This window comes from Hylaeus volcanicus, chromosome 4 (assembly GCF_026283585.1).
Source record: "Hylaeus volcanicus isolate JK05 chromosome 4, UHH_iyHylVolc1.0_haploid, whole genome shotgun sequence".
NCBI lineage: Eukaryota > Metazoa > Arthropoda > Insecta > Hymenoptera > Colletidae > Hylaeus > Hylaeus volcanicus.
Genome location: NC_071979.1, coordinates 21716915 through 21743171, shown reverse-complemented (window position 1 = coordinate 21743171; position 26257 = coordinate 21716915). Strand labels below are relative to the sequence as shown.

Below are 26257 nucleotides of genomic sequence, written 5' to 3'. Positions count from 1 at the left end.
GAAGATGAATTATTGTTTCCCACATATTTTTATATTTGAAGCTTCGATGTTAAACTTAATACACATTAATTTGTTTGTTTTCATTATAAATGACATTGTAAACTCCTTATTCTGTCGAGAATTCTATTGATTTGAAGTTGTTATTCAAAATCTGGAAAATCTTCTGGTAGTAACCCAAATCGAAATCCTCGGAATGACGAGCAATAAAAAATTGAAAGTGGTCCGTAAATATCATGGGGACATACGAATGTAAATATCAGGTGCTTCCTAGAAATAAATTGCGTGAAAACGACGTTTTCTGAAGAACCATAAAAGCAAATCCCAGCATTCGCTCATCAACCAGTGATATTCCACGAATGGTTTACGACCGTTAAACGACTGATGGTGAACCTGTCGGTCAAGAGATCTATCATAAAACGAATATCATCCCTCCAGCTACCATTCTTTACGATGACAGGTAAAGCTTTCATTGCGCTAAAAGAGAGAGGTCATTAATAGCATTGTTCTCCTGAAAACTGATTTCAACAGTAACGGTAGACGTGAAACGTTTCGTTTCTTAATAACGGAGGATACAATACGGCAAAAACGGAATCTATGATTAAAGATGTCTGTGAGATTGAAAGACACTTCATTAAGAATGTCTAAAAATAAACAAGTCCTTTAGAAGATAAACTGATCGACTTGGAGAACGTTAATCAACAGAAGAGCTTGATAAACGTAGTGCTTGGTGCTATTAACATAAAGAAAGAGTAAGATTTATTATTGCTAGCTGAACAGATGGTCTCCTGAGAATTTAAAATATTTAACTTTAAAGTAACAAACATGAAATAAAAATAATTAACAGAATACTTGGAATTTAGAAATAAATAATACCTTATAACTGGATTCTGTTAATTATTAACGGAATCTTTTGGAATGCTAGTGGCAAATGATATTACGTTACACTTAACAATACACGTATTTTATAATGGAGTTTTCATGTCAGGTGATGAAAGATTCAGTTTTAATTACACTTTGTTCGTTAGTAAACTAATAACAGGTTCGTTCAATGGGCTGCTTTTCATCCTGTCATTTCCAATGAGGGCGTTCGTTTCCTTTAAAAGATATCAATGTCGATGGAATATATACACTTTAAACGAGCTCGAAATATTCATACATTCGATATGAAAATAAACATCGATCGGGTACGATTTGATTTCTTTGAAAATTAATATTCTAAAAGTGATTAATTTAACAATTGTCGTTAAAAAACTTACACCGATACTCACATCGAATCACAGTTATTATATATCGTCGTGTGTGGAGGTAAAATAGAGAACAATACAGGTCGATATCAGGCTCAAGTTGAAAAATACAAAAGGGGAACGCAATAAGTGGAAATTATCTTTTAATGAGGACTTTGCTACTAACTCTCAAAGGTAACGAAACGATCTGCAATTTCTCGATTTAATGGCTCCGACGGAATACTCTACATGGAACCCTCGCCGACGTTCTGCGCCGTTACCTTTAATTACAAAGCGGAACTGATAAAAGTGTGCTTCGGAGTCTCATTGAGCCATCGCACAAAGCTATAAGCATCCTTTTACCTCAGTCACAAAACTCCTCCAAACCGAAATCCTTTAAGCTGTCCTGCCTGAACCAATCTTGACAAATACTTCATATATTCTCTTACGTATTTGTATTGCGAGTATAACACTGTCCCTCAGGTTGTTAGAAAGTAGCAGTTTAGGCACTAATCATCGCATATTTATGGCAGTGTTACTAACGAATCAATGCCATTATCCCGAAATTATAATTACCATTAATTTCAGAATATCGTTCCACAGACGTGAGCCCCATTTTACACACCTCCATTGTTAGGATTAACGAATAGAATAATGAATCACGTTTAAAAGGAGTTCAAACGTAGTGAATAGTGCTTACGAGAATGATCCTACGGTGCGTTCACGAATTACACTTGAACAGGATTACGCTTAAAGTTGATCAGCGTGCAATCGCGTGTTCTTCATCGCAGTGAAATTAATTTATCCCGTGAAAGCGACGAATTAAGAATTGAAATCGCGCTTGCGCTGAGTGTTCGATATAGAATTTAATTTAATACTGAAATATTATCCCGAAATTACAATTACCATTAATTTCAGAATATCATTCCACTGGCGTGAGTCTCATTTTACACATTGTTAAGATTAACGAGTAGAACAATGAATCACGTTTTAGAGGAGTTAAAACGTAGTAAAACGTTAATATTTTTAAAAAATATCACAAGTGTAATATGACGTCCAAACTTTCATACAAATTATTGGAAGATGTATACTATTTTTTTTTTTTTTTTTTTGTCAATTGCGAGTTGATTAATTTCGATTTTCTCTATTCGCAGATACAACGTGATCTTCATGGTATTGACATACTTCTTGCCAATTGGATCGATGACGTTTACATATGCTAGAATCGGTTTGGAGCTGTGGGGGTCGCAAAGTATTGGTGAAAACACAACAGGCCAGCTGGAGAGTATACGAAGCAAACGGAGGGTATGTAGTAGTTTCGCTAATGAATTCATAGATTTCGAGGAAAACCTTCGTTAATTATCGCCATAAATTAATTGAGGCTCGTAGATAATTATTGTCTAGATGAACCTCGGGTTTGCTGCATGGAATTTCGCTTGTCACGAACTGTTTAGTCTTCGTAAATCTTTTTTAAGCAAAAGAATTTGGATGAATATTGGCATTCGAGGGTTTTTGAGGTCGTTGATTACGAATCTGAGCTCAAAATTCAAAAATTCATAATTGCGTGTCTAATATGCCGGAAAAATTTACAAGAGAGATGTTCAATTTGAATGGAAGTTTGTATAAAGCCTTTGTCCTGCAGATTAATAACATTATTAGTATTCAAACTCGTAAAGTCTTCTTATCAGCACTGTTTCGCTATCTGGTGGAAATTTCCAAGTTTCTCGACTTCCTTTACCTGCGACTCCAACAATTATTAAGTACAAAAGTAAGTATCGAGTAATAACGGAAAGTTAAATCGTTGGCAGTTGTCGAAACGTTCTTCGTTTAACTTTTAATCCGTGTTTTCCACGAAACTTCCTACTTTTGTTTCTCGCTGAGATAATAATTTCTATTGTTAAGATGGACAATTCTTTGGATCAAATTTTTTTTCAATAGATAAAGAAGAAACTCTTTGTTCCTATGGAGTGATATGCAAAAAAGGAATGTTGGTCTTATGGATCCTCGTAGAAATGCAAATATGCTTCCCCAGATACTTTTAGGAACCTAGAGAGCATAAAAACATCTTCAAAACCTTTTATCATTTCGTTCCAGGTTTGCCATGCAAGTAGATTTACTGGTGAGGCTTTTATGTAACAGATCCTGCCTTAGACGCGATTAGGAGTTTTACAGGGGATAAACTCCTTTTACAACTCATGATATAAACTTTACTAGTGCAAAGAGGTCTTTATGACACCTAATAGTAGAATTTGAAGTTCTTATCACCAAGCTTTGTAAAATACAATAGTTTATGTATACTCATCGAATTTAATCACTCATTACACAAATTCATGTAATATATGTGTAGAAAATCATCAAATTTGTTTTATACTTTTGTTTTTATACTTTCTCCACTTACTGAAAGTAGTATAAAACTCTTCCATTGCTACAGCAATCGTGCTCAACAATACAGTGGATTTTTCCAGCGTGGCTTTCCAAGCAACTCGGGAGTAAATAAAGTAATATCAATTGCAAGGATAACAACGCAACGAGAAAAGTCACGTCAGCGATTAGTTTCAAACGTGAGTCGGAAGAATGTCTAAGCTTATGGCATTATGGTATATCCGTGTGTACGTGGAACACTGGTTGCCAGTTCGAACGCTAAGCTGCGCTATAAGTCGTAATTAGAAGGTCTTTCCAATTGCCTCACAATCTCGTACATTCATTTTTACCACCTACGCAAAAGAAGATTGAGAATCTTCTTCTAAATTGTACCATAAGCTCAACAGGATTAAGAGCAATTATTCCGAAGGGACATTGTGATTATTATCTGGAAATTCCATGTTATGAATACTCATATTAGAGGAGTTATGGAAGTTTAAGCCATGTTATTGTACCGTAATTCACGAACAGTGCACAGCTGGCGAAGTGTTAACACGTCGAATATTTACCCAGCAAGCATTTAAAGTCTTTCCATTAACGTTGAACGTTGCAGCATTCTAGTATTATCCTCTGACATAAATCAAATTACTGCGTATAAAATACAAACATTCGATACTTTAATGCTGAATTGTAGGTATTAACAGCCTCTATTAAACGTTCTAATTCCTTTTTTCAATTTTCTTCGTCTGTCTTCGTGTTTCACAATTAAGTATTACACTTTGATCAATCTCTGTAATAATTTCTCAAACTTCTCATCCTCTATCTTTCCGAATTACTCGTGTCTTTATTTCTTTTCCTACGTACTGTTTTGCAACTTTTCTTGGCTTATCTCCGCTTCCAAGCTCATTCGTCTCTGTCGAGTAAAAAAAATGGCTCGCACAATTAACACTAGTGGCAAACTACATGTGAAGAATGGCAGGTAATTTGTTCATATTATTCCCTGCGTAATTAATGATTGCGTTGCCCTGTTACTGGAAGTACACTCAGTAATTAAATGCTAAATAACATCGATTGGCTGGGTTTCATCGCGTGGAGCTGCGTGCAGCAGCCCCCATCCTTCCATGCAGAATTTTAATACCTTCTGCCTCTATTCTCCTAACATATGTTTGCGAAGCGATCAAAATCCTTGTCAGAACGGAGCAACAAAGGGGGCTCTCAGAAGAGTTTACTCGTGCAAAAGCTACCCCCGTTATTTAACATCATATTATTCTGAAGTTTAAAAACCGTATATAATTGAAGTTTAATCGATGTAAAATTTGGAGAGTTATTAGTTAATTTCTATATAATTTATAAGAATTTACAAAATTACAAGATTAAATTGTATTTCTATAATTTCAATATTTTATACGTATTTTCCAAAAGGTGATAACTTTTCTACAAATAATAAATCTCAATCTAGTCGGGCAGAATATTCGTTCGTCTCGACCATGTTCGATCAATCATCGGCCAAATATTTGATATCGTCACCAAACATCAAATTTAATTATCGTTTTCAACTTACAACGTAGCAACAATTGAATCAACCAACCAGTCGCTATGTTTATATTTATCCGCGTGCTTTCGGTTGCTCGTTCGCGGAATAACGGACGAAATCTTTCTCACACGATTCAATCATAACGCACCGTAGCGAAAGCTTCAAGTAGCGAATTGAATGCCGCCATAAGAGAGGTCGTTCCAAGTAAAAGCTCTATTAGCTTAATACGACAGCGTGTACTTTCGTAGTAGGACGTTTCCTCGAGGAGCGTAAGCAAAAGCTCTTTTTTTTTATATTATATTTCAAAGAGCATTCAATGGGAAGAACATCATCTAAATCGCCTCTCTTCAGGCCAACAAAACGGAATTATGACTTCCATATTAAACCAACGATACTTTTAGTAATATAAAAGAAGTGAATACGTATGCACCGGTGAACAAAATAGAAGACAGGACTCTACAGAAGTTTTTAATCTCTGTATCATTGATAAGAAATATTTGATATAAAAGAAATAATTAATTAATGCTAGATGAGATATTAGTAAAATTGGAAGCCACTGATATTAACTGTGATGAAGTACTCCTATAAAATATTCTATAGACTCTGTTCGAAAGATAGTGCATAATTTATGTATCCCATTTCATTAGCGAATATTATTTTTCTATCTATTGATACTGCAACTCCATCCTCTTTAAGTCCTACTAAAATCTAACGCTGAGAGTATTTCCGCTTGACCCACGATGCATTTGGTAAGAGACTCTTCAGTTAAAATGGAGCAGTCTGACTGGCGCGGTAGCCAGTTAAATGCTAACTCTAGAGATTAATGGTTTACAATAAAATTGCTCGCCCATAGAAAATAATCCGCAACTAGTGAGGGAAACATAGACTGAGAGTAAAGGGAAGTGAAATAGAACTGCCAAATAGCCAAGTGGTATCGTGGAAACTGTAGTTTTGTGACTTTGGTCGGTCAATGTTACCTTCGGCAAGTAGTAAACTCGATAATTATTACCTCTAAAAGAGAATCTCGAGTTTCTATCAAAAACATGCATTTCCTGTCAAATACAAACAAATTCTCTGCTACAATTATGTTTGTAGAACGTGAAAATTATAAAAAAAAAACAATGAAATAAGCTGCCCTCGAGAAACAGCTAATATTTAAGTAATTAAACGCCAGGTCAGGTTGGTCGTTTAATTGAATGAAGGTGACGAAAGCAGGAAAAAGGCTAAGGAAGTATTCTGGGCACGTGTCCGAGGAAATTTACAATTCTCCTCGAGCGGCCAAGTGGTTCTATTGGATTACGATTAAACCGCAAAGAGCCTGTGTTTTCCTCCACATGTAGGATCGCTGGTCTACCTTGGTATGCATGTCGTGACACTATGTTCCAGTGGTCAACGTCAGTTAACCATGGAAAGGCTCTAAAGTACAGCTCTGTAGCAACCGTTAATGTCAACAATTTTCTCTCTAACATAAATTAAACTGCTACAAGAAATTCTTAGCGACTATACCTTGCAGGACCAAAAGGAATCTTGGTATTTTCTTATTTGATTTACCAAACACTATACACATACTTTCTTGGTATTGTTAAACTCCGCATATTTATACATTTGGGATAAATAGAATAAAATAAAAATATACAAGGATATATATTATACAAATGCACAAGTATATGAAATATAAAATATAAAATACACGTTACAACATTTGAAAAACAAAACATACTTAAATTTAACTATATAAGAATTACTATATAACGATATGAATTTCATAACACTATAGTTTTATCATTATTATTTCCATATTTAATTCATACTATATTGCATGTTGAAATTTTTCACATTATGTCTCCTTTTACTTCAGTATTTAACACTCTTATGCGTAAGTTTGAAAACAAAATGGGGAAGATGGAAACTGGTCTGTTAGAGAATTGAAAGGAACAAAAGGAAACTTGGAAAAGATATTTAACATTCAGGTTTGGAGCAGGAAGTCGCGAGGGAGTGTCTGCTGGGACTTCCAACGGAAGAATTCCACTTTTCCCTGACCTTAATTGCACGACTCTTATTATCTGACTGGATAAGAACCGGGGAACGTTCGAATCATAGTGATCCCGAAATGAATTTGGTCACGTTATACCATCGAACCAGGTTCGCACGTTCGTCGTTCCGTGAATGTGATATCGAAATGCCATTCCTTTAAGAGGAATGCAAGAATGCAACTCCGCGGTATTCATTTCCATCCCATATTTTCATCTTTCCATGTGCAATATGTTTAACACTGTATCAGTAAATATCTCGAAAAGTCAAGAATACTGCAAAAATTGTTGTCATCAAATAATAGAGATAGATATACAGATAGATCAAAGGTAGATATAAAGGTCCTAGGGTTTTGCAAGTTCTGAGAATAAAAGAAACTGTATTGCTTCGTATGGACAAAGAACGCACGTGATAATGACGAAGCCTTGTTGAATTCTTGGCTGACTTGCTGTGAAACCCTAGAAAGCAACTCTCATCTGTTGCAATTCAAATAGAGTTAATGCAACAAGTTTATTTTAATGAAAAGGTACATAGAACTACACGAAGTACCACCCACGTTTTCAATTGCATAAACCTCTAATTAACCCTGACTGAGAAAAACCTGTTTTATACGCTATACTATTTTAATTTAAATAACATTAGTCTCGGTATATTCACAGGAGCTTTTCTTTCAATGAAACACAGTTCTAATAAATCAGACATTCAGCATCTAGACTAGTTAAATTAAATTTGCATTCGTTCGTTGTGAAATTGAATTCTATGAAACAATTTCAATAAAAAATAAATTATAATTTAACGAATTTATTTTTCCTACAATCCCTTACAAGGAGCTCGGGTACCTCGGGTTCGCCAAACCCGTACCGCAGCTGCAACCCAGCACAGCTGCAGCCTCTGAGGACTAAAATCAAAATAAGCTACGATGCACTAATAGAGAATTTTTTGTATAACATACGAAAAACTAAGAAACGAAACTTATCACTTATCGCCATCTGGCACCGATCGAGGTCTCAACCTGCCTCGACCTCCCTGAAACTGTCTCCACTGCCTAAGGGATGATCCAACAACGAAACTAGCACATAGTTTTGCTATTTCTCTCGAGAAACCCCGCGGGCAAAAACTAAGAAACTGAAGGCATCAACACGAAAACGACCTCAGGGTATCGGCGGCCTTGCACAGCACGAATGCGCCCCGGAAGTCCAGTTACACGAATAAGCACAATAGGAGGTGGCCGAGATTTTTACCGCGACAAGGCTAAGCCACGAAGGAATAAAAATGGCGAAAGAGTAAAAGATGGATTACCTGATCGATGTAGAGCAGTGTTTTCTATTATAACGCTCCGATATAATACTGGCAGAATTGACGAACGAAGTACACGAAGTGTACTTCTCTCTATGAAGAATCAGTGAAGTGACACGTGACCTGTCAGTGATAAGAAATTTCTCACCATAGTGCACTTAGGTTCAAGAGTGCACGTGCATGTAATGACACAATGATGTAGTTTTATGGGCTAGTGGTATCGCAAGGCGGAGCCGAACAATGAAGATCTCTTCGTGGCGAAGTTTAAAGTGGACTCCCGTGGCATGAAACTTTACCTTGGAGATGGCCGGTTGACTTCGTTTACTCATTAGTTATGGAACATTGTTTAACAGTAGACGCGCGTGGGTCTGCTCGACTCTCGCTTTTAGTGCATCACCTGCTTGGAGTAGTTTTTTTTAATATTAAAGGAACAATTAAATAAACCATTTACCGTGGGCGGAAGATACAAAGTTATAAATTATAAATTATCCCTCCGACGAAGGATTGTTCGTCACGAATAATACCGATTACCAGGTCTCACCACGTGGAGTGACTCGATAATCGAATCGAGACTAACACCTTCGCACCCTTTAAATCAACCTTGAATATTGTGTGCTGCATACATCTACCCAAGGCTCGGGTACAGGCAAGCCTAATACAATATGTAATGCCACACGAATTCCACGAGCGTGTCACGGATATTTCACGAGCTCAACTGCAAATCATTGAGATCCGTGACGCGCTGTCAGTTGCAACGAACATGTCGAACGAACAAGTAATTGCTGCGGGTGTTTAGGCTCAGGGTGAATACGGACAGCTTTAATGTAACATGTAACGCAGCACGAACTGCGTGTCACGAATGTTTCGCGAACCCGATTGCAAGTCGGCGTACTCAACTCCAATGCAATGTACAAATTTGATTAAACTAGGATAATGTTCTGGGTGATTTTAGAATATCCAAATGAAACATGTGTTACGTAATTTTATAATAATATTTAGAAATCCCAATGTATTTAAATAGAGCTGTTCCGGACTGATCGCTCTCATAAATTGATTTAACCGCAATTGTAATTATACGTCGCACGCATACAAGAGTAATTGCGCGTAAACAAAAAGTTTGCAAGCAAATTGCAGCAATAAATTCGTTACGAGCGAAATCGTCTGTTGGTTAGTGGTTCCCCTTTAACGTGAAACGTTCTGCAAGTGGAAGAACCGTTTCACAACCAATTCAAAGGTTGTTCTGCAACTTCGAACATGGGCTTGCTAAACAAGTTATAAAGTACTCAAAATTAACAACTAGTTAATTACCTAGAAAATGTAGACAGATTAAAAAACCATCAAAAATGAGGTTCTCACGAACTACAATTTTCATATAAACGTGTTGCCTTGAAGTGTGATAATTATTTTTAATTTAGGAATCCTTGATAGTGAATAATAAAAGAATTCAAATTTTATATAATTTAAAAGGAATATTTATTAATGAAATCGTAAATAATGTCAACGTTTCATGCTTATATTTTCAATTTATTTAGATTTGTTCCCCTTTTTCTGTAATTGAACCTGATAACGAGAAATGTTCTTCAGATTCAAACGTGTTAATTCGCTCGTTATACTGGTTGAGATAGTCTAAAGTCCTGAACGGTCTTCTCTAAATGCACTACCACACGTAAACATCTGCGTAAATTGTCAAAGACGAAAAGCATTGTGTGAGTACGACCATTAAACGAAATACTGAACGATGCAGTGGATATCGTATAGTCGTGTCTAGCTGCATAGTTAACGAACCTTCTTTGTGCTATTGCCGTGATGATACATACATTTCCTTTGATGGTTTATAATGTACAGTAGAAATTTACGATTACTACCAAATGCTGCACTCCATCTGCGCGCGAAGCCTTTTATTATTCATCTTGCAGGAAAGGAAGTACGATATCCAAGAAAACTTTCAAGAAAAATTTTGTTGTAAAAAATTATTTATACTTCACTGTAAATAATGGATTACATTTGTTTACTCGCAAAAAATATACAAACACTTACTGTTCTTATTAATCAATGTATCCGCTACTCGAATCGTTGCTTGTTTAAGAAAAATAAAATATTAATTGAACAGGTGTACTATATTAATTGGAAATGATGTTTCAGGTAGTAAAAATGATGATAGTTGTGGTGGTGATATTCGCAGTCTGTTGGCTACCTTTTCACGTGTACTTCATCATAACGTCATACCTGCCCGAGATTACGAACGAACCATACATCCAAGAAGTTTTCTTAGGCATCTATTGGCTCGCGATGTCTAACAGCATGTACAATCCCATAATCTACTGCTGGATGAATTCCAGGTAAAATATCATATTAACACTGCGCGTAAGTACCTTTAAATTAATAAACTCTTAGACAGACACATCCATGCACACTTATCAAATACAGCAAAATACTTCGAATAATAAAAGGGCAATTGAAGCTAGCCTTAGGAGGAAAGAAAAATTTTTATAGGAAAAGAATAGATGAAGATTCTGTGGAGATAATAGAGGTTTTACAATACTGCAAACGAACACGTAACAAAAAGAGGAGATGGAATCTACTCGCAGCAAAAAGTAGAGCACCGATAGCGACAGTAATCGTCTCTACGCCGTTATTAGACTTTCGCAACTTTCGAGGGTAGTTAGGAATGAAAGAGTTGACTTCGTGAAAAGTTTATCTATTATTTGTCATTGAACTTTAAAGAACTTCCCCGCGACGCGAGAACATTTTTCATAACATTTTAAACTCAACGCCCAGAACTGTGTAAAGTTAGCACAGTGCGATAAATTGACACCCTTTTAAACGTAATTATCGCCTCCTGTCGCGAGAATATGAAAAAGTATACTGCAATTTGTACAAAAACTTTGCTCGTTTTATTGGAGACTTGTCGAGTGCTATGTATTTCGTAATTAATTTAGCTTTCTCATTTCTGCGTATTGAGCAACTGATAGTCAACTCTCCTTGTATTATTAATTCTTGTTGAATTTGAAAATAATGGATACAGGAGAAAAATTTCTCAGAATAACTCACTTCTAATATCACGAAGGCTCTCTCGCTACAGATTCTTAATTTATTTCATTTTTACTACTTTCACCCACCCCATTCAAAATTATAAACTGTACTGTTATATTATTAATCATAAATGCGTTAATGTTCGTAGGATTTTATTTGTCAAAGAACCGCACGATTCGTTATCTTTCACGAATCCATCTAACGTCAGTTCACCCACAAACCGAATGAAACGTGTCCTAGACGATTGATGCGAAAATAGCCATTTTCCGGAACCGCTTTACACGTCACGCACAGGAATTGTTCCCGAGCAATCCACCATATCCCGGTGTCATCGTTTCGTATCAAATAACTGAAATGCTACGGCTATCGGTAACGAACAATTTTGTCACAGTGGACTGGTAAAACTGCGCGCTACATACCCCGTGCACCGAGACCACACATATGGAAAAATATGTAACCTTCGTCCCTGCGTTTTCCAATCAAACTTTCACGTGTGGTCCCTGAAAATGTGCATCTCGCATTTAAATATGAATTTCCGTAAAAAGGAAATTAGAGATTTCTACACCAACGCAATTTCGTGGGAATTTGATCATTTTGGCTGCAGGCTCGTTAACAAACTAGAGATGAGATCAAAGGATATGAAAACCTGATAGGATGCATTCGAGATAAGGGGAGCACCTCAATTTTGGATTAACAAAATAAAAATATTTAATGCGGTTCCAATAATTTAAAAGAGTATATAGATGGCTTCGTTCATGAAGCGCAGACAACACTTCCATTCTCTACCCTGACTCAATTAATTCGAATAAAGCTGAGAGAATGTTTTGTCTTTGAATTTCAGGCAAAGAAATTCTGCCTTTTTTTTAAGAGAAGCCTTTGAAAAAGCTTGAAAGCCACTGGTTCGGTCATTGCTGAAAGGAACATTGTATCTTTCAGGTTTCGACGAGGATTCGCTCACTTCTTCTCCTGGTGTCCATGGATACGCATCCCCATGGAGCCAGCGTTATCGAGATCAGAAGCCGTAACGTCTCGGTATAGCTGCAGCGGAAGTCCGCAAACAAGGATGTCACGGAACGGTACGTCCTCCTGCACGTCCTCGGAACGTCCTTGCACTACATCGTCCACGACACTCGCGAGCCAATCACGTTTCGAGCACGAAGCCGCCCAATCGGACGAACGAAATTCTTACATAGAGTTGCAGGACCTATCGGTATCAGCTAACGTCGCCGTTGGTGAAGCCAATGACGACGCGAATCATAGTAAAGGTAACGCATAGTAGGGCAGCGTTGGGCAGTAATTGGTTCATTTCTAATGATTCCTGTAATTGATCCATAAAAGTGATCATATAGTATCAACGATTAAAAAGAATGATCTGATTTCTTATTAACTTGTTCAATTATGATTTAATGATCAAAAATGTAATCGTTTCATAATTAATGATTGATGTACAATATATAATGATTTTATAATGGTAGAACCAAATGGAGAAGACCATTATAGTCTGAGCAATCATATTCAAAGAAATTCTTTGATTACAATTATCGAATTAAATTTTACCCCAACGCTGTTAGCGAAGGAATCAAAACGACAATATTGCTTTTAAATACTAGTTTCACTGAGTGATTGTCTGCTTTGATTCCTTGTGTACTTTCACGCGACTTTTTGATCAAACTGAAGGGACCATCGAATTTATCTGGAGCAAATCAAATAAGGGTCGCGCCATACCATTCAGGGCCTAAAATACAAATGTAATAACAAAGTGCCTTCGACGAGAAAAGTCACCGAAGTTATGCTTCTACGATTCACAACGACACATAAATTATTCTTTATAAATACTATTAAGTGAACGATATTGGAAAGTATAATGCTTGTATTTTGTCTAACGAGGGAAGTCATTTGATCAGAATACACAATAATAATAGCAAAAATAATGTAATGATGAGTTATATCGATAATAAATTTTGTATGTTATCTAAGTAAAATACGAAACTATTTATTACGTATTTTATACATTTTAGGCCCTGGTTCCATTCACATCGAACGATATCCACAACTCATAAATACCATACGCGTGAAAAGCAGATGAAAGTATTTTGTAAACATATTTTTTTTCTAATAATTCCAACTCCAATCTTTTGTATACGCTTAATGGAATTTATTTCGAACAATCCTGTACATTAACATTTCGTTCTTGCAAGGAACATCGAAACACCTAACGCCAACTTTTATGAAACTTCCGTAGATTTGTAGTACAGCAAACGACAAGTGCCAATTATTTTTTAGCTACGATAACTCAAGTTTGAGTAGCGAAACTACCCTCCAAAGTGGCGGCGCTCTGATGCTATCTTAGAAACTATTGGGGATACTCTAACGAAGTTTCCTAATCAAATTTACCGATGTTTACACCAGACACCGGCAAATTTCACGTGAGATGAGAATAAGGCGATTATATTCAAAGTTAGATTTTAATCTCTTCTGAGAATAATACGTATACCATTATTTTGATTATTTGAAGCAATAGAGACTTCAAATAATAAAGTTTCCTCGTATTTTCTTAAAAAAAAAAAAAAAGAAGAAAAAACATAACTGTCTTATATCTCCAATAGCACCACAGAGAAGAAACTTTGAAGGGTAGTTTCATCCCTTAAACAGTTGTCGCCGATGTTCCCTGTTAAAATAAATTGTACAACTCGATAGAAATCGATACGCATGAATCGTTGTATCGATGCAACCAAGAGCTGTTTATAATTTCGATAGGCACAGCACGAATACCTTTGTACCTGCAACCAGCCAGAGGAGGAAACGATCGTTTTCTGGCTCAACATCGAGGAAGGAAATGGAAAGATACCTCCCAAACCAGAGGGCACGTGTCTTGACAGGAGGAGGTAAATCCTCAACAACAACGAGTACACACCTGGATATAAGAGTACATATCCAAACCAGCAGCCTTCTTCAAGGTTCAATTGATCTAAGAGGTTCCATGGGAGAGAGGGAATACCGATTCTTCTTTGCCAACTCGAGGCTCATTATTGACCAGAAGCTCAAACATCGCTGACGTCGATGAGACAAGAACTATCTGCCGAACACTACATAGAGTATCAGTTTTGATGTAAATACCGTTGAATCGAGCTTCGAAGCAGTGTGAAGACGACAGATAATCGCGCTAGAGTTCCTCCACAACCCCATATATTCCACGTTTATTTAGTATGAACGCTTCACTTCAGCGCAAGTCTCGAATTTGCATTTTCTACGTTATTATACGACGCCCAGAGTTGGAAATCAATTTCGTTATTATTTTCGTTGAATCAACTATCCAGGGGAGAAAGAAAGATCAGCGCTGGAAGTAACGACGGACCGTACTGGGTCAGACGATTTAGTCAGTTTCGCGAGGCTTGCCATAAAACAAAAATTGCTACTGTGGTCATTCTTTCTCCTCACAGTATTCTTATTCGTTGTTTGATCTATGCATAAACAATAACGGACCAATGATCTACTTACAAATATTGTTTCTTTCCTGACAGAGAAGGGTCTGAGAGAAATTACGAAGAATTCATATTGAGAATGTACAGTACAGTACGATATAGAGACTTAATGCGTATTACTTGTTTGTGAAGGATAAGGTGCTTAATTAATTAATATTCGTGTTCCTACCGTGTGTATTAGTGACCGTGATAATCCGTACACCACGAACACTAATTGTCATTGGACAAAGATATTTCCTATTTCAAAGGACAGTAGATTTTACTTTTTTTCGAATATTTCTTGAATGTTTACCGTATAATTTACAATATTTTTGTTTCTGGCTTTGAAACTGACAATACAATATTAACTGCTTTGCATTTAGAAGGAATTAATCAATCTTGTCCTCTTTTTCTACAAACATAATTTATAGTCTATTCTTTTATAGTTAAAAATAAATAAGAAATTCTTCACCTACATTAAATTCTGAAACCAAAATGTTTGGAAAGGTAATATCTTTGGTACCAATTTCTGTTAGGTCATCAATTATAACATAATGCGGAGCAAAAATACTCTGGGAAAAACAAACGCTTTTTACTATACTAGTTAAGTGTACATATAGACGTTACTATATTGAATGTAATGAAAAAGGTTATTGATAAGACAAGAAATGAGTATACTGTTCGATATGTACAAAAATGTGTTAGCGTTAATATGAGAAGCTATTGTTTTTGTTTGTGTACAAATGCATCCGAAATTTAATTATATTTCCAATATATGTGATGCACACACATCATTTTCTCTTCATGAAACTTCAAAGAGGTCAGTTTATTTGAATTTTATATAAATATTCATATTAATCGAAATAGTTCCCATACGACTTTTTATATTTTCCCGAATGTCATTTCATTTCGACTTGATATCGATCTAAGGTATTGAAGGTAATCGAACACGCATCAACGATGTCACAAACTGTTTACATCATAAATTACTTCGCGCGGTAATGTTTTCGCAATTCTTAGAAGAATTAAATGTATACATTTAATCAAGAATGCGATATGTTCCAATATGCAATTTATAGTCGAATGGTCCGGAATATCTTCAAATTAAGACCGCCATTTTTACCTCTTATACGTTTAAATAGCTTCAACTTTCATCAAACAGGGATCACAAGTCACCAATAAAAATTAAGTGAAACACAAATCAAAATTGTAATATTAATTGTAAATTATAAAAAAGTGACAAACTTGCAGTTATTTTACAACTGGATTACTCATTGTTTATTTGCGGAACAAAACAGAATAATCTATATTCTCGCAAAACGGTTGCAAACATTTTATGATAAATCTTTAACAAATCTTTCAATAAATCATACCTCAAAATAAATTCTATTTCCCCAGTTTCGTTTTGTTAAATCAAAACTGTTCTTATATCTTTCAATTAAATGTCATATGAGTATCCTCAAAATTGTAATCTGAAAAGTGTACCAATAAAAATACCCTATTTTTTAAATTACTTTCAACTTTTTTATGAATAATTAAACAAATATATTTTCGATATTAATGCTTTTATTGTATTACAAATTAATTTAAATATCAGCCTAATAATTATCTTCTATAATATTTAAGTTGGACTTTTCCATTATTCCTGTTTATCTGCTTCCAAACTGTACACTCAAATGTGGCTGGATCCATCCTATCGATAAAAAGCTTACCCTGAAGTAATACAATAGTTTACATAAACATCCAACATGTTTAAATTGAACTTCTTTTTTTAAATATATAAAATATTCTTACGATTTCTAATTTAAATACCAAAATAAGACGATATTCTAAAAATAACTTACTTGTAAATGATCGAACTCGTGTTGAGCGATTCTGGCTGCCCATCCTTTCGCATGCCATGAAAACGGTTCACCAATTCTATTAAGAGCATTGATTTCCACTTCTTTCGCTCTCGAAACTTCCGCTGTAAACCCCACAATACTTCCACATATTTCATTAAGCACAACTTCCATCGGATTCCGAATCGCCATTTTTGGATTAATGAAATACATTAACGGAATCGGCTCCATTTCGCAGATATCTCGAAGCTCGTTATTGACCTTGCGTAAACTTTTATCCGTTAATTCAATAGCAAATATTTGCCAAGGAAGACCAATTTGTGGCGCAGATAGTGCCACCATAGCATACCTTCTCATTACATCGGTTAACTGATCTAGTACCTATAATGAATTTTTATTTTATTTCAATTTAAAAAAGAAAATCGATGTTGACTATTTGATTATGTGTGCGTTAATATAAATTTAACGTATTTAAAGATGAACAAACGATTAGTAATTTTGGTATGACCAATTTTTAAAATAAAATTAACTTGAAAAAAATGACAAATATGCATGAAGTAAAACATACCTTTTGAAATTCCCCCGTATCAATTACATTTTTATCCACTGGCGTCGCTTTCGTCCGTAAGACAGGGTCGCCAACTTGAACGATGTGATTGTAAGGAGGCTTTGGATCCTCAGATCGAAAATAATTAGTAACAGTTTTTCTAACTGTTTTGAAGCTGAGGTAACGGGCACTATTAGTCCTGACATTCGATACACACCGATTGATTATGTAAGAACAATTAAACGTTGCGACGATCATTGTTGAAGAATACTTTACAACTTCGTTAGAACAATAAATAGGTTAGTCTCCTATGAAAATATGAATACGTTGATTGGCATTACATGTAGCAAATAACTATGGAGCATCCAGAAAGGCCAACGGTCACTAAGCTGTTCTATGAGCGGATCAGCTTACAAAATTTGTAGCGACCGCTTCCTAGTAGCAGCCAATCTTTTAACTGTAATATTTATTTATTTATTCAAGTGTGAAGCTGTTGAAAATTCAGCTATAACTCTGCTTCGGGTACTACTATACTAATACTGGTTTTAGTATCACTGGCGCCATCGATGGGAACATGTCCAAGTTTGTAACTCACAGAACAGTTTAGTGAGCGATGGCCTTTCTGGATGCGCATGTAGATATACAGGGTGTCCAAAAATGTTGGAGTTCCTTGAAAGGGGTGGTTCGGGAGGTGATTTGAAACAACTTTTTCCTTTGCGAAAATGTCGGATGAAGCTTCGTTGAGGAGATATTAACGGAAAACATTGACCAATCAGAGCGCGCGTATACCGTTGGAGCAGCTGTGGTAGCGAAGGCTACGAGCTAAGTGGCCGCGTCCAATGTCCTTCGATGCACGTCGAGTTGCTTGTTCGCGTACAAGCGCGGCCGCTTAGCACATAGCCTTCGCTACCGTGGCTGCTCCAACGGTATACGCGTGCTCTGATTGGTCAGTGTTTTCCGTTAATATCTCCTCAACGAAGCCTCGGACAACATTTTCGCTAAGGAAAAAGTTGTTTCAAATCACCCCCCGAACCACCTCTTTCAAGGTGTTACAACATTATTGGAACACCCTGTATTATTTTAGCGCGAGATACAATTATATTTTGTTGTATACAGAAACGTTGTCTATTTTATGTATATATTTATTTAATGTTCCCCAATAAATCTGCATGGCCTTTGGCCTCCACTTCCATTTACATCTCCTTACAATCCTTTTTTTGAAAGGAACCACACTCTACATCACAGTTTCTTTACTTTAACCCTTACACTCGCCTTTTCTACTTCACCACGTATTCACCACCGGAAGCGGAAGCCCCAATGTCTATTTTATTATAAAGTGCAAAACAGTTTTGCATTGTTTTCATATGTATACAGCAATCTTTTCTTTCATTTATGAACATTAAAATATATTACAAAAGATTTCATACGTCCCTTATATTTCATTTTTTTATTTCATTACGTTTTGTTCTATATTTGTAAATTGAATATGTATTAAATATCATTTGATGTAATATTATTTAAAACCTTTCTTCCTATGATTACGAAATCATTGATTACGTTTGATAGTTTACTCAGTATGGAAATTTGAAAAAAGTGAGTCTCATGTTACTAATTTCGTAATATTGCATAACCTATGTGTTAATTATTTCATTTCTGGTGCAGTATATCATTATTAATATTTAAACTTGGCATATTACATTCCATTATAAATCTGAAGAAACGTTGTATATCAAGTACAAAATCGCAAAGATGGTAACTATTAATTATATACAATCAACATGTCAATCAGGGTAAAATCATTATTACTATTTTTCTGTCTGACCAGATTAAAAATGGCACATTGAAACTGAGTTATATAGGTAGTAGTTCAATGACCTCTCTTAGATATTTATCAACACAAAGTACAAACTCAGGTAAGGACATATATGTCAAATTTACTAATGAAAGTCGAAAGCCAATTGTGTTACCATCTGACCCGATGCCATCAATTCCATTCCCTACTGTGCCTCATCCTGTGCAAACTCCTGTAATAGAAATACCAGGTTGTTTCAGAAGTAAAATCATTTACTTCAACCTATAATACTTCTAATTGAAAATATTAATTCTCTTAAAGATTCATTAACTATTGATTAAAGATAAATATATAAATTAAGTATACAATAAATCAGCAACATAATAGTTCCGAAAATTTAGGCCCTATTGTTGAACCTACCCTTCCTCAATCTCAACCTCAATCTCAACCTCAACTTGAACCCGAACCAGGTTACAAACCATCTATTGAAATTCCAGTCCCAAACAGAAATGCACACAAGAATGTGCAAGACAACAATGAAGATGACGTATTGTTTAAAGATGTATGTGTACATTCTTCATAGTTAAGTATTATAAAATAACAATATCAGTAAGTATGATATAGATGTTTACAATATTAAGTATAAATTTTCTTTGAGATAAGATTGGAAGTAAAGGTGTCATAACATTAAATCGTCCAAAAGCCTTGAATGCCTTAAATCTGTCAATGGTTGACAAAATATATCCAGTACTTAAAGAGTGGGAATCATCTAAGAAATTAGTAATAATAGAAGGTGCAGGTGAAAAGGCATTTTGTGCTGGTGGTGACATAAAATCTGTTGTTATTGAGATAAAAGCAAACAATATTGATAGAGCCAGAACATTCTTCAAAACAGAATATACGTAGGTTACCAAATGATTCTGCAAGCAACATCCTATATATTTACAAATATGCTTAAATAATTGTATTGTCCATGTATTAATACAGATTAGATCATTTGATTGGTACATACAAAGTACCATATGTAGCTCTAATAAATGGGATAACTATGGGGGGTGGTTGTGGATTATCTGTTAATGGTAAATATCGAATTGCAACAGAAAAAACTTTATTTGCAATGCCAGAAACAGCAATAGGATTTTTTTGCGATGTTGGTGGAACTTATTTTTTACCTAGATTAAAAGGCAAATTAGGAGTTTATCTTGGATTAACTGGAAGTAGATTAAAAGGTAGAAAAGACTATCAACATTAATAATTTATGTATACAAATATATGTGTATCATGAATCCTCTACAATAATTTAATGTTTCAATAAAGGCGTTGATGTACTACATGCCGGTATCGCAACTCACTTTGTTCCTTCTGAAAAGTTATCAGATTTAAAGCAAGAATTGCTAACAACGGAAGTACCTAATATTACAGAAGTTCTAAATAAATATCAACCTCAGAATTTAAATCAAGAATTTTGTTTAGCACCATATATGAATCAAATTGACAAATGCTTCTCTGCATCTTCTGTAGAAGAAATAGTAAATAGGTAAATTGACTATAACTAGGCCTGCAACTTGTTAAATTCACACATTTTTACTACTTACACATTGATAATGAACATGTTATGTTATACTTTAATATAGGTTAAAAGAAGATAACTCAGAATGGGCTGGAGAAATCATACAAACATTAATGAAAATGTCACCTGCTTCCCTGAAAATTACTATGCGTGCTATGCAGAAAGGAAGTAATCTTAGTTTAGCAGATTGTTTAAAAATGGAATACAGATTAGCGTATAATTATTCTTTAAACAAAGATAGCGATTTTTGTGAAGGTATTTATTAATAATATAATGATTATGACTTAAGTTTTGTACTACATAATCAGGCCTCTATTGAAGTAATGGACAAATTTTATTTATTGTAGGTGTCAGAGCCCTTTTAATTGATAAAGATCAAAAGCCAGCATGGAATCCAAAAAGTTTAGATCAAGTGACAGATACATATGTAAATCAACAATTTGCACTTTTGACAGATGGACAAGAAATGTCACTTTGAAATTATGTAAAAGTGTTTTAATGTTTTGTATTTTTTTTTTATTGTCAAATTATATATATATATATTTTTTTTTTATATAATTCTTTATTGTAATCTTGTTAATAATATTTGACTACATTTAGTACACTTTATTAATATTAATATAACTCGAATTTGATATCCACCCCTAATTCAAGGTTTTAAAATTGTAACATTAACTAGCACGATATATAGAAATCGTATTAGATACAAAAGAACAGTAGTTATGTAAAATAACGAGCAGAACACCATAAGTACTTACAATTAATATATTGACATATAAAAAAATTAATTTCCAAAACCATTAATTTTGACATTAATTTTCTAAAATCAAGTTTACCTATACAGAGCTATACAATAAATCTATATAATTTCTACCTAACTAGAGGCGATTTGATTTAAGGTTTACGTGAATTTACAAATATTATTAACATTATTTTAATTTACTACGAAAATCTCACCATGTATATAACAATAATATCATAATGGATTACATTTACTTTCACCTGCTTTACAAGTTATATTTATATTGCTTTTAACCTTAAAATCAGCAATAAATTCTACTAACAAGCAACAAAAATTTATGGAGAACATGTTATACATTACACGTATAATATTCACAGATTAACCTGAAAAATAGTAACATACGAAGCTATGTTGATTTATTAACATAATTTAAGGTCCTGAAAAGTTCATAGAACGTAATGTAACTTATAAATATACATAAACAAGTATTTTTCATATCAATTAGTAATATCGCATATGAGCAAAATGTTGGAAATAACAAAAAATAACATCATAAAAATAACTTTGAGAAACACTTGGGATTCTTAAATAGTTTATTATTTTATTTATCAAAATGTTTATATCATTTTTCAGCATGTCAAGTACTTCCATAATATGATTTGCAAAATGATAGGAATCCACAGAACTCGTATGGAATTTAAGAAATTCATGTAGAATGGTGTTGTAGGCTCCACACATTAAAATGAAAGAAATTAGTCCTATCACGTATTTATATCGTATTTTTAAGATATCGTCTTCTTTACTTATTTGCACTGTTTTGAATCTGTTACTGCAGTTCATATCTTGGTATTCCTTTCCTACTGCACAATTCACATAAAGGATAATTCACCTTTAGTACTGGCATCCAGTATGAATTGGTGAAGGGGAAATGTAATAAACTGCTGAGAATTGGAGCATTTAAATTATCATATGCATTCAGTCAATATATTGAGCGAGCCAGCGGAAGCCCTCACCATACCCCTGTCTTCTTAGCACCGAGCACATAAACAATTCAAGTGGACGACCAGGTAATTCACTGCGCGAAATTTTTCCCTAAAATTCATATATTTTATAATACTTACATGTAATAAATAAAATGTAATTTTTCGTTTATCATACTTACTTTTCCAGTTGTTTGACCAAAAAGGTTAAAGTAATTCCTCAATTCATCTTCTGATGCTGCACCTGGTTTATCAATTTTATTACCTAGTACTAAAACTGGACACGCACTAAGTTGTTCATCTGTTAACAGTGCATCAAATTCAGCTTTTGACTCTGCTAATCTTGATCTGTCATGTGCATCCACAAGGAACACTATTGCATCCACTGCTGGAAAATAGTCTTTCCAAACTCTTCGTGCTGTAATGTATGTATTTCTTTGTGTAAATCTAACTTTTTAAAGTTTATTTAAATTCACCATAATAACAGCATAGTCATACCTTGAGGATGCCCTCCAAGGTCAAATGTTGTGAACCTCATATTCCCAATAGACAGTTCTTCTGATGCTGAAGCATAAAATGACATGCAGTATTCTTAGAATATGTATATAAAGTTTAATATAATGAATAATGATGAACAAATATTTATGTTGTAAAATTATTAAATAATGAGCAAAAGCCTACTATGTGATGGATATTCAACAATTATACAATTTAAAAACAGCACATACACTAAATCTATTTACTTAAAATGAATGTTTTTAAAAATTAGTTATTGTAAGCAATTAAGAATTTTTTGTTGCAGTAGGTTCAGATTTTTGCATAAAGTAACAATATATATAATTTTATTATATTTAAGCATATCTACTAAACACTGCCACGTATTTATGGGTAACACTGTCTCTGCAAAGTACATATAAGTATCACCTACATATTAATGATTCAGCAGTCAAGGTATGAGAGATAAAAATTAACAATAACATTACCCCTTTTCTTTATAAACAAGGTAAAGCATTAAATCTAAAATAATATATATATAAAATAATCGAAATTAGAGTATATGAATATTACTTTCAATCATATGTAGAAATAAGTTAATATAAACATTGATTACTTGGATGCAATGTAGGCACATGTTGTCCTAGTCGATCATCTTTGAGCCTATGAAGCAATGTAGTTTTACCTGCATTGTCTAAACCAAGAAACAAGAGCTTACCACTCTTTTTCCAAAGCCCTAAAAATAGAAATCATAAATCATGCATAATATTAAATATTGAAATGTTCATATAGAATATATCTATATGTAAATTTAAAACTGTATCCAAAAAATCATTAAAACTATGCTCACCAAGATAATTCAAAACTCCTGCGAACCAGTCCCAAATGAACATATTTGTAGATATGAATGGATATCAGGTCTACTATGTACTAACTACTGAATGACTCTGCAACAATAAGAAGGTGAGAAAATTATCGTCTGCAAACTATTGTATCCTTACAATACAAACGAGTTTTTTGAACCGATTGTAATTCGGCGCACTCTAAAACGTACATAAATTACAACATAACATAATCCATCAAAATGGATAGCGAGGATAGGTAATAACAAAGAACGATTTCGAAACAAACAAGAAATCAGTACCGTTTGCACTCTAAGCAAACATGAGATGTAGCATATGATCAGTACACGATTACAATTAGAATGCGACAGACTTACCAGATCTCTCCCACTAATAACAGTAATACAATCTTTCGTTCACCACCACCAAAATGCAGAATTGCAGACGGGTTAGAAAAGCGTTCGCATGGTATGACTACGTAAAACCTGTTACTTCGTCACTGGACTAACGTACCCAACGTGAAAAAACACACGAAGATGCAGGAGACGAAGAAAAAATGCTTTTCTTCCAACAAAAAGCGCAGCTTTAGCGAGCCTGGTTGGCTGGCAGTTGGCACTGATGACGTCTACTTCCGTCAGCCATATTGTTTGAATAGTGCTGTTTCATAAGCGCGGATTTTAAGGTCAATTACATCTAATTTTATTCAACTCTCAGCTGCTAATTTATACATATATTGTAATGTCTTACCTTCAATAATACTTGCCGATTTTTATATGAATTAAAATATTTTAATAATATGGAAATGTATATGTGGATGAAGTATTTATTCTGTTATAGTTATTAAAAAATGTGTGTATGACTATTCAAAAGTGTGGTTAATGGAATACATTTATTTTAAATTTTCAATTCTCATCGTATAGTTATATATTGTAATTGAAATTTCAATATCCCTAGGGTGTGCTTAGTTTGGTGACTTTAGAGCACTTTAGAGATTGTCATCCATAACGACCATAACCTATACGTAATCACATTGCGCGAAACAGTGATCATGTCGGCAGGTAAGACTTATTCATACATTTGTTAGCATTTAATTTTCTTAGTAGAAACACGAGTGTATCAATAATAACATTTTTATTTGTATACTATGTCATAAACTTGCACATATCTATTTCAAAATTCGTTTATAACCTCATACGAAACTTTTGATAGTAACGTTTTTATTACACATACATTTTGTTACATTATATTCTTTTATTTTATTACTTTATTTATAGGATGGTTGATAAACAATTTTCGTTCAACATATAGTCACGCTGTTGGAAGGAATGTGTACTCTTGTTTGTTTATACAATCCAGAGATTATGCAGCTAGAAAAGGTACAAGAGAAAAAGCTAGAAAGAAAAAACTTAAACTGGCAGCTCAGAAAGTTGGATATAATCCTGAGCTGAGAAAGAAGAGAATGTGAGTGTATTAATTGTTGTGATCCTTGTTAAAAATTTTGACTGGTCAGGGATACTTTTTTGTTAGCTAAGACTAACCTTTTTTATTCAATTAAAATCAATGGTCTGACTAAATACCGAACAACTAAGGAACAAACATAGAGTGATTAGTTGACAGACCATTAACAAAGGCATGACGTATTTGATTCTTAATAACCTTGACTGGTTGACATTTTTGAAAAAAATTGTAATTTTCGTAGTAATTTATATTAGTCTTTAATTATTAAATAATGAATATAAAAAAAATAGTTCAAAGGAAAAAGCACGAACCTCACCAATCACTATAATAAACTATGAAGATTTGAAAAAGGAATCAATTGATGACGTGTGGTTTTTGAAATATCATAAGCCACCAGTTTATTCCTTCAAAGAAGCTATAGAATTCCACCGTGAAACACATCACCCAACCATGTACAATACACCTAATGCAAATGTTTGTGCACGTATTGGTTTAAATTTACAGGTGAGGAATCACAGTCTCTATCTTAGTCCTGTCATTCAGAGCATCTAAAGTAAAGTATTCAAAGCATTTGACAACTTCATCTTTGTCAAGCTATATTGGCATTGCCTTTATATAATTAATAATTAATAATAAACATTAATAATATTTGTTATTATTATTACTGCTATTCATGGATGTTATTGAACTTTATAATTATTGTTAATTTTGTCAAAGTAGTATTATATATATTAATAAGAGAAAAAATTCCTCCTAAAGGGTAAATAATTGGCAGTCTCTGAATTTAACTTTTTCATTAACTCTGTCATAATGTGATAAAAATGTTATATATCATTTTTATAATAGAGTGAAAAGAAAACAAAAACAATCTCCAGATTTACAAAAATTATTAATACGCCACATTTATTCGATACTGGCGGAAAAAGATCAGTATTAGCTTTTAGTAAAACAGCACAAGATCAGGAAAGTGCTAAAGAAGCTGGAGCTGATTTTGTTGGTGGTATTGAATTAATTAAACAAATTCAAGTAAGTTAACATATAAACACAAATA

General features: G+C 34.1%; 5 protein-coding genes across 12 annotated transcripts in view; 3 read left to right on the top strand and 2 right to left on the bottom strand.

Moving 5' to 3' along the window:
• LOC128874578 (tachykinin-like peptides receptor 99D) overlaps positions 1-15725 on the top strand; it is an 83714-nt gene extending 67989 nt beyond the window's left edge. Inside the window, exons 5-8 of one of the 2 annotated variants that reach the window (XM_054119421.1) lie at positions 2378-2528; positions 10588-10784; positions 12415-12743; positions 14236-15725. In XM_054119421.1, coding sequence (XP_053975396.1) covers positions 2378-2528; positions 10588-10784; positions 12415-12743; positions 14236-14354 — 796 coding nt within the window. In that variant the 3' untranslated portion in view covers positions 14355-15725. The remainder of the gene's footprint in view (positions 1-2377; positions 2529-10587; positions 10785-12414; positions 12744-14235) is intronic. The other variant, XM_054119422.1, reaches the window with a different exon arrangement.
• A 677-nt stretch (positions 15726-16402) lies between these two features.
• Positions 16403-18206, bottom strand: LOC128874581 (peptide deformylase, mitochondrial-like). Of its 2 annotated transcripts, none has more exons than XM_054119428.1 (3): positions 17349-18206; positions 16784-17161; positions 16403-16652 (listed from the first exon to the last, which is right to left on the bottom strand). In XM_054119428.1, exons 1-3 carry the CDS (start codon positions 17583-17585, stop codon positions 16545-16547), a joined length of 723 nt encoding a protein of 240 aa, XP_053975403.1. In that variant the 5' UTR covers positions 17586-18206; the 3' UTR covers positions 16403-16544. The 2 variants fall into 2 exon arrangements, with proteins under 2 accessions (XP_053975403.1, XP_053975404.1); XM_054119429.1 differs by having other exon boundaries at positions 16475-16632.
• Positions 17484-21291, top strand: LOC128874579 (3-hydroxyisobutyryl-CoA hydrolase, mitochondrial). Of its 4 annotated transcripts, none has more exons than XM_054119424.1 (9): positions 17608-17626; positions 18990-19079; positions 19153-19240; positions 19617-19681; positions 19783-20021; positions 20107-20348; positions 20437-20656; positions 20754-20944; positions 21037-21291. In XM_054119424.1, the coding sequence occupies exons 2-9, from the start codon at positions 19077-19079 to the stop codon at positions 21165-21167; spliced, it is 1179 nt and encodes a 392-aa protein (XP_053975399.1). In that variant the 5' UTR covers positions 17608-17626; positions 18990-19076; the 3' UTR covers positions 21168-21291. The 4 variants fall into 4 exon arrangements, with proteins under 4 accessions (XP_053975400.1, XP_053975401.1, XP_053975399.1 ...); XM_054119423.1 differs by lacking the exon at positions 17608-17626 and adding an exon at positions 18800-18920; XM_054119425.1 differs by lacking the exons at positions 18990-19079; positions 19153-19240 and having other exon boundaries at positions 17484-17626.
• Positions 21292-22011: 720 nt separating this feature from the next.
• Positions 22012-24403, bottom strand: LOC128874583 (GTP-binding protein SAR1b). Of its 3 annotated transcripts, none has more exons than XM_054119431.1 (6): positions 24262-24403; positions 23757-23853; positions 23523-23642; positions 22910-22975; positions 22594-22829; positions 22012-22523 (listed from the first exon to the last, which is right to left on the bottom strand). In XM_054119431.1, exons 2-6 carry the CDS (start codon positions 23797-23799, stop codon positions 22407-22409), a joined length of 582 nt encoding a protein of 193 aa, XP_053975406.1. In that variant the 5' UTR covers positions 23800-23853; positions 24262-24403; the 3' UTR covers positions 22012-22406. The 3 variants fall into 3 exon arrangements, with proteins under 3 accessions (XP_053975406.1, XP_053975405.1, XP_053975407.1); XM_054119430.1 differs by having other exon boundaries at positions 24126-24268; XM_054119432.1 differs by lacking the exon at positions 24262-24403 and adding an exon at positions 23961-23982.
• A 54-nt stretch (positions 24404-24457) lies between these two features.
• Positions 24458-26257, top strand: part of LOC128874580 (50S ribosomal protein L1) — a 3021-nt gene continuing 1221 nt past the window's right edge. Inside the window, exons 1-5 of the mRNA XM_054119427.1 lie at positions 24458-24597; positions 24703-24806; positions 25023-25209; positions 25497-25710; positions 26053-26232. Of these exons, the coding sequence (XP_053975402.1) occupies positions 24797-24806; positions 25023-25209; positions 25497-25710; positions 26053-26232 (591 nt within the window). The 5' untranslated portion in view covers positions 24458-24597; positions 24703-24796. The remainder of the gene's footprint in view (positions 24598-24702; positions 24807-25022; positions 25210-25496; positions 25711-26052; positions 26233-26257) is intronic.

Bases quoted from the DNA above. Each gene is read 5' to 3' on its own strand.
- LOC128874583 (XM_054119431.1), bottom strand. From the start codon at position 23,799: ATGTTCATTTGGGACTGGTTCGCAGGAGTTTTGAATTATCTTG. The intron at 23,643-23,756 runs GTGAGCATAGTT...TTCTATTTTTAG, and splicing joins AGGAGTTTTGAATTATCTTG to GGCTTTGGAAAAAGAGTGGT. The intron at 22,830-22,909 runs GTATGACTATGC...CATACATTACAG, and splicing joins CCTTGGAGGGCATCCTCAAG to CACGAAGAGTTTGGAAAGAC.
- LOC128874579 (XM_054119424.1), top strand. The intron at 20,022-20,106 runs GTAGGTTACCAA...GTATTAATACAG, and splicing joins TTCTTCAAAACAGAATATAC to ATTAGATCATTTGATTGGTA. The intron at 20,657-20,753 runs GTAAATTGACTA...ACTTTAATATAG, and splicing joins GTAGAAGAAATAGTAAATAG to GTTAAAAGAAGATAACTCAG.
- LOC128874581 (XM_054119428.1), bottom strand. From the start codon at position 17,585: ATGATCGTCGCAACGTTTAATTGTTCTTACATAATCAATCGGTGTGTA. The intron at 17,162-17,348 runs GTATGTTTTACT...AATTCATTATAG, and splicing joins ATACGGGGGAATTTCAAAAG to GTACTAGATCAGTTAACCGA. The intron at 16,653-16,783 runs GTAAGTTATTTT...GTATTACTTCAG, and splicing joins ACGAGTTCGATCATTTACAA to GGTAAGCTTTTTATCGATAG.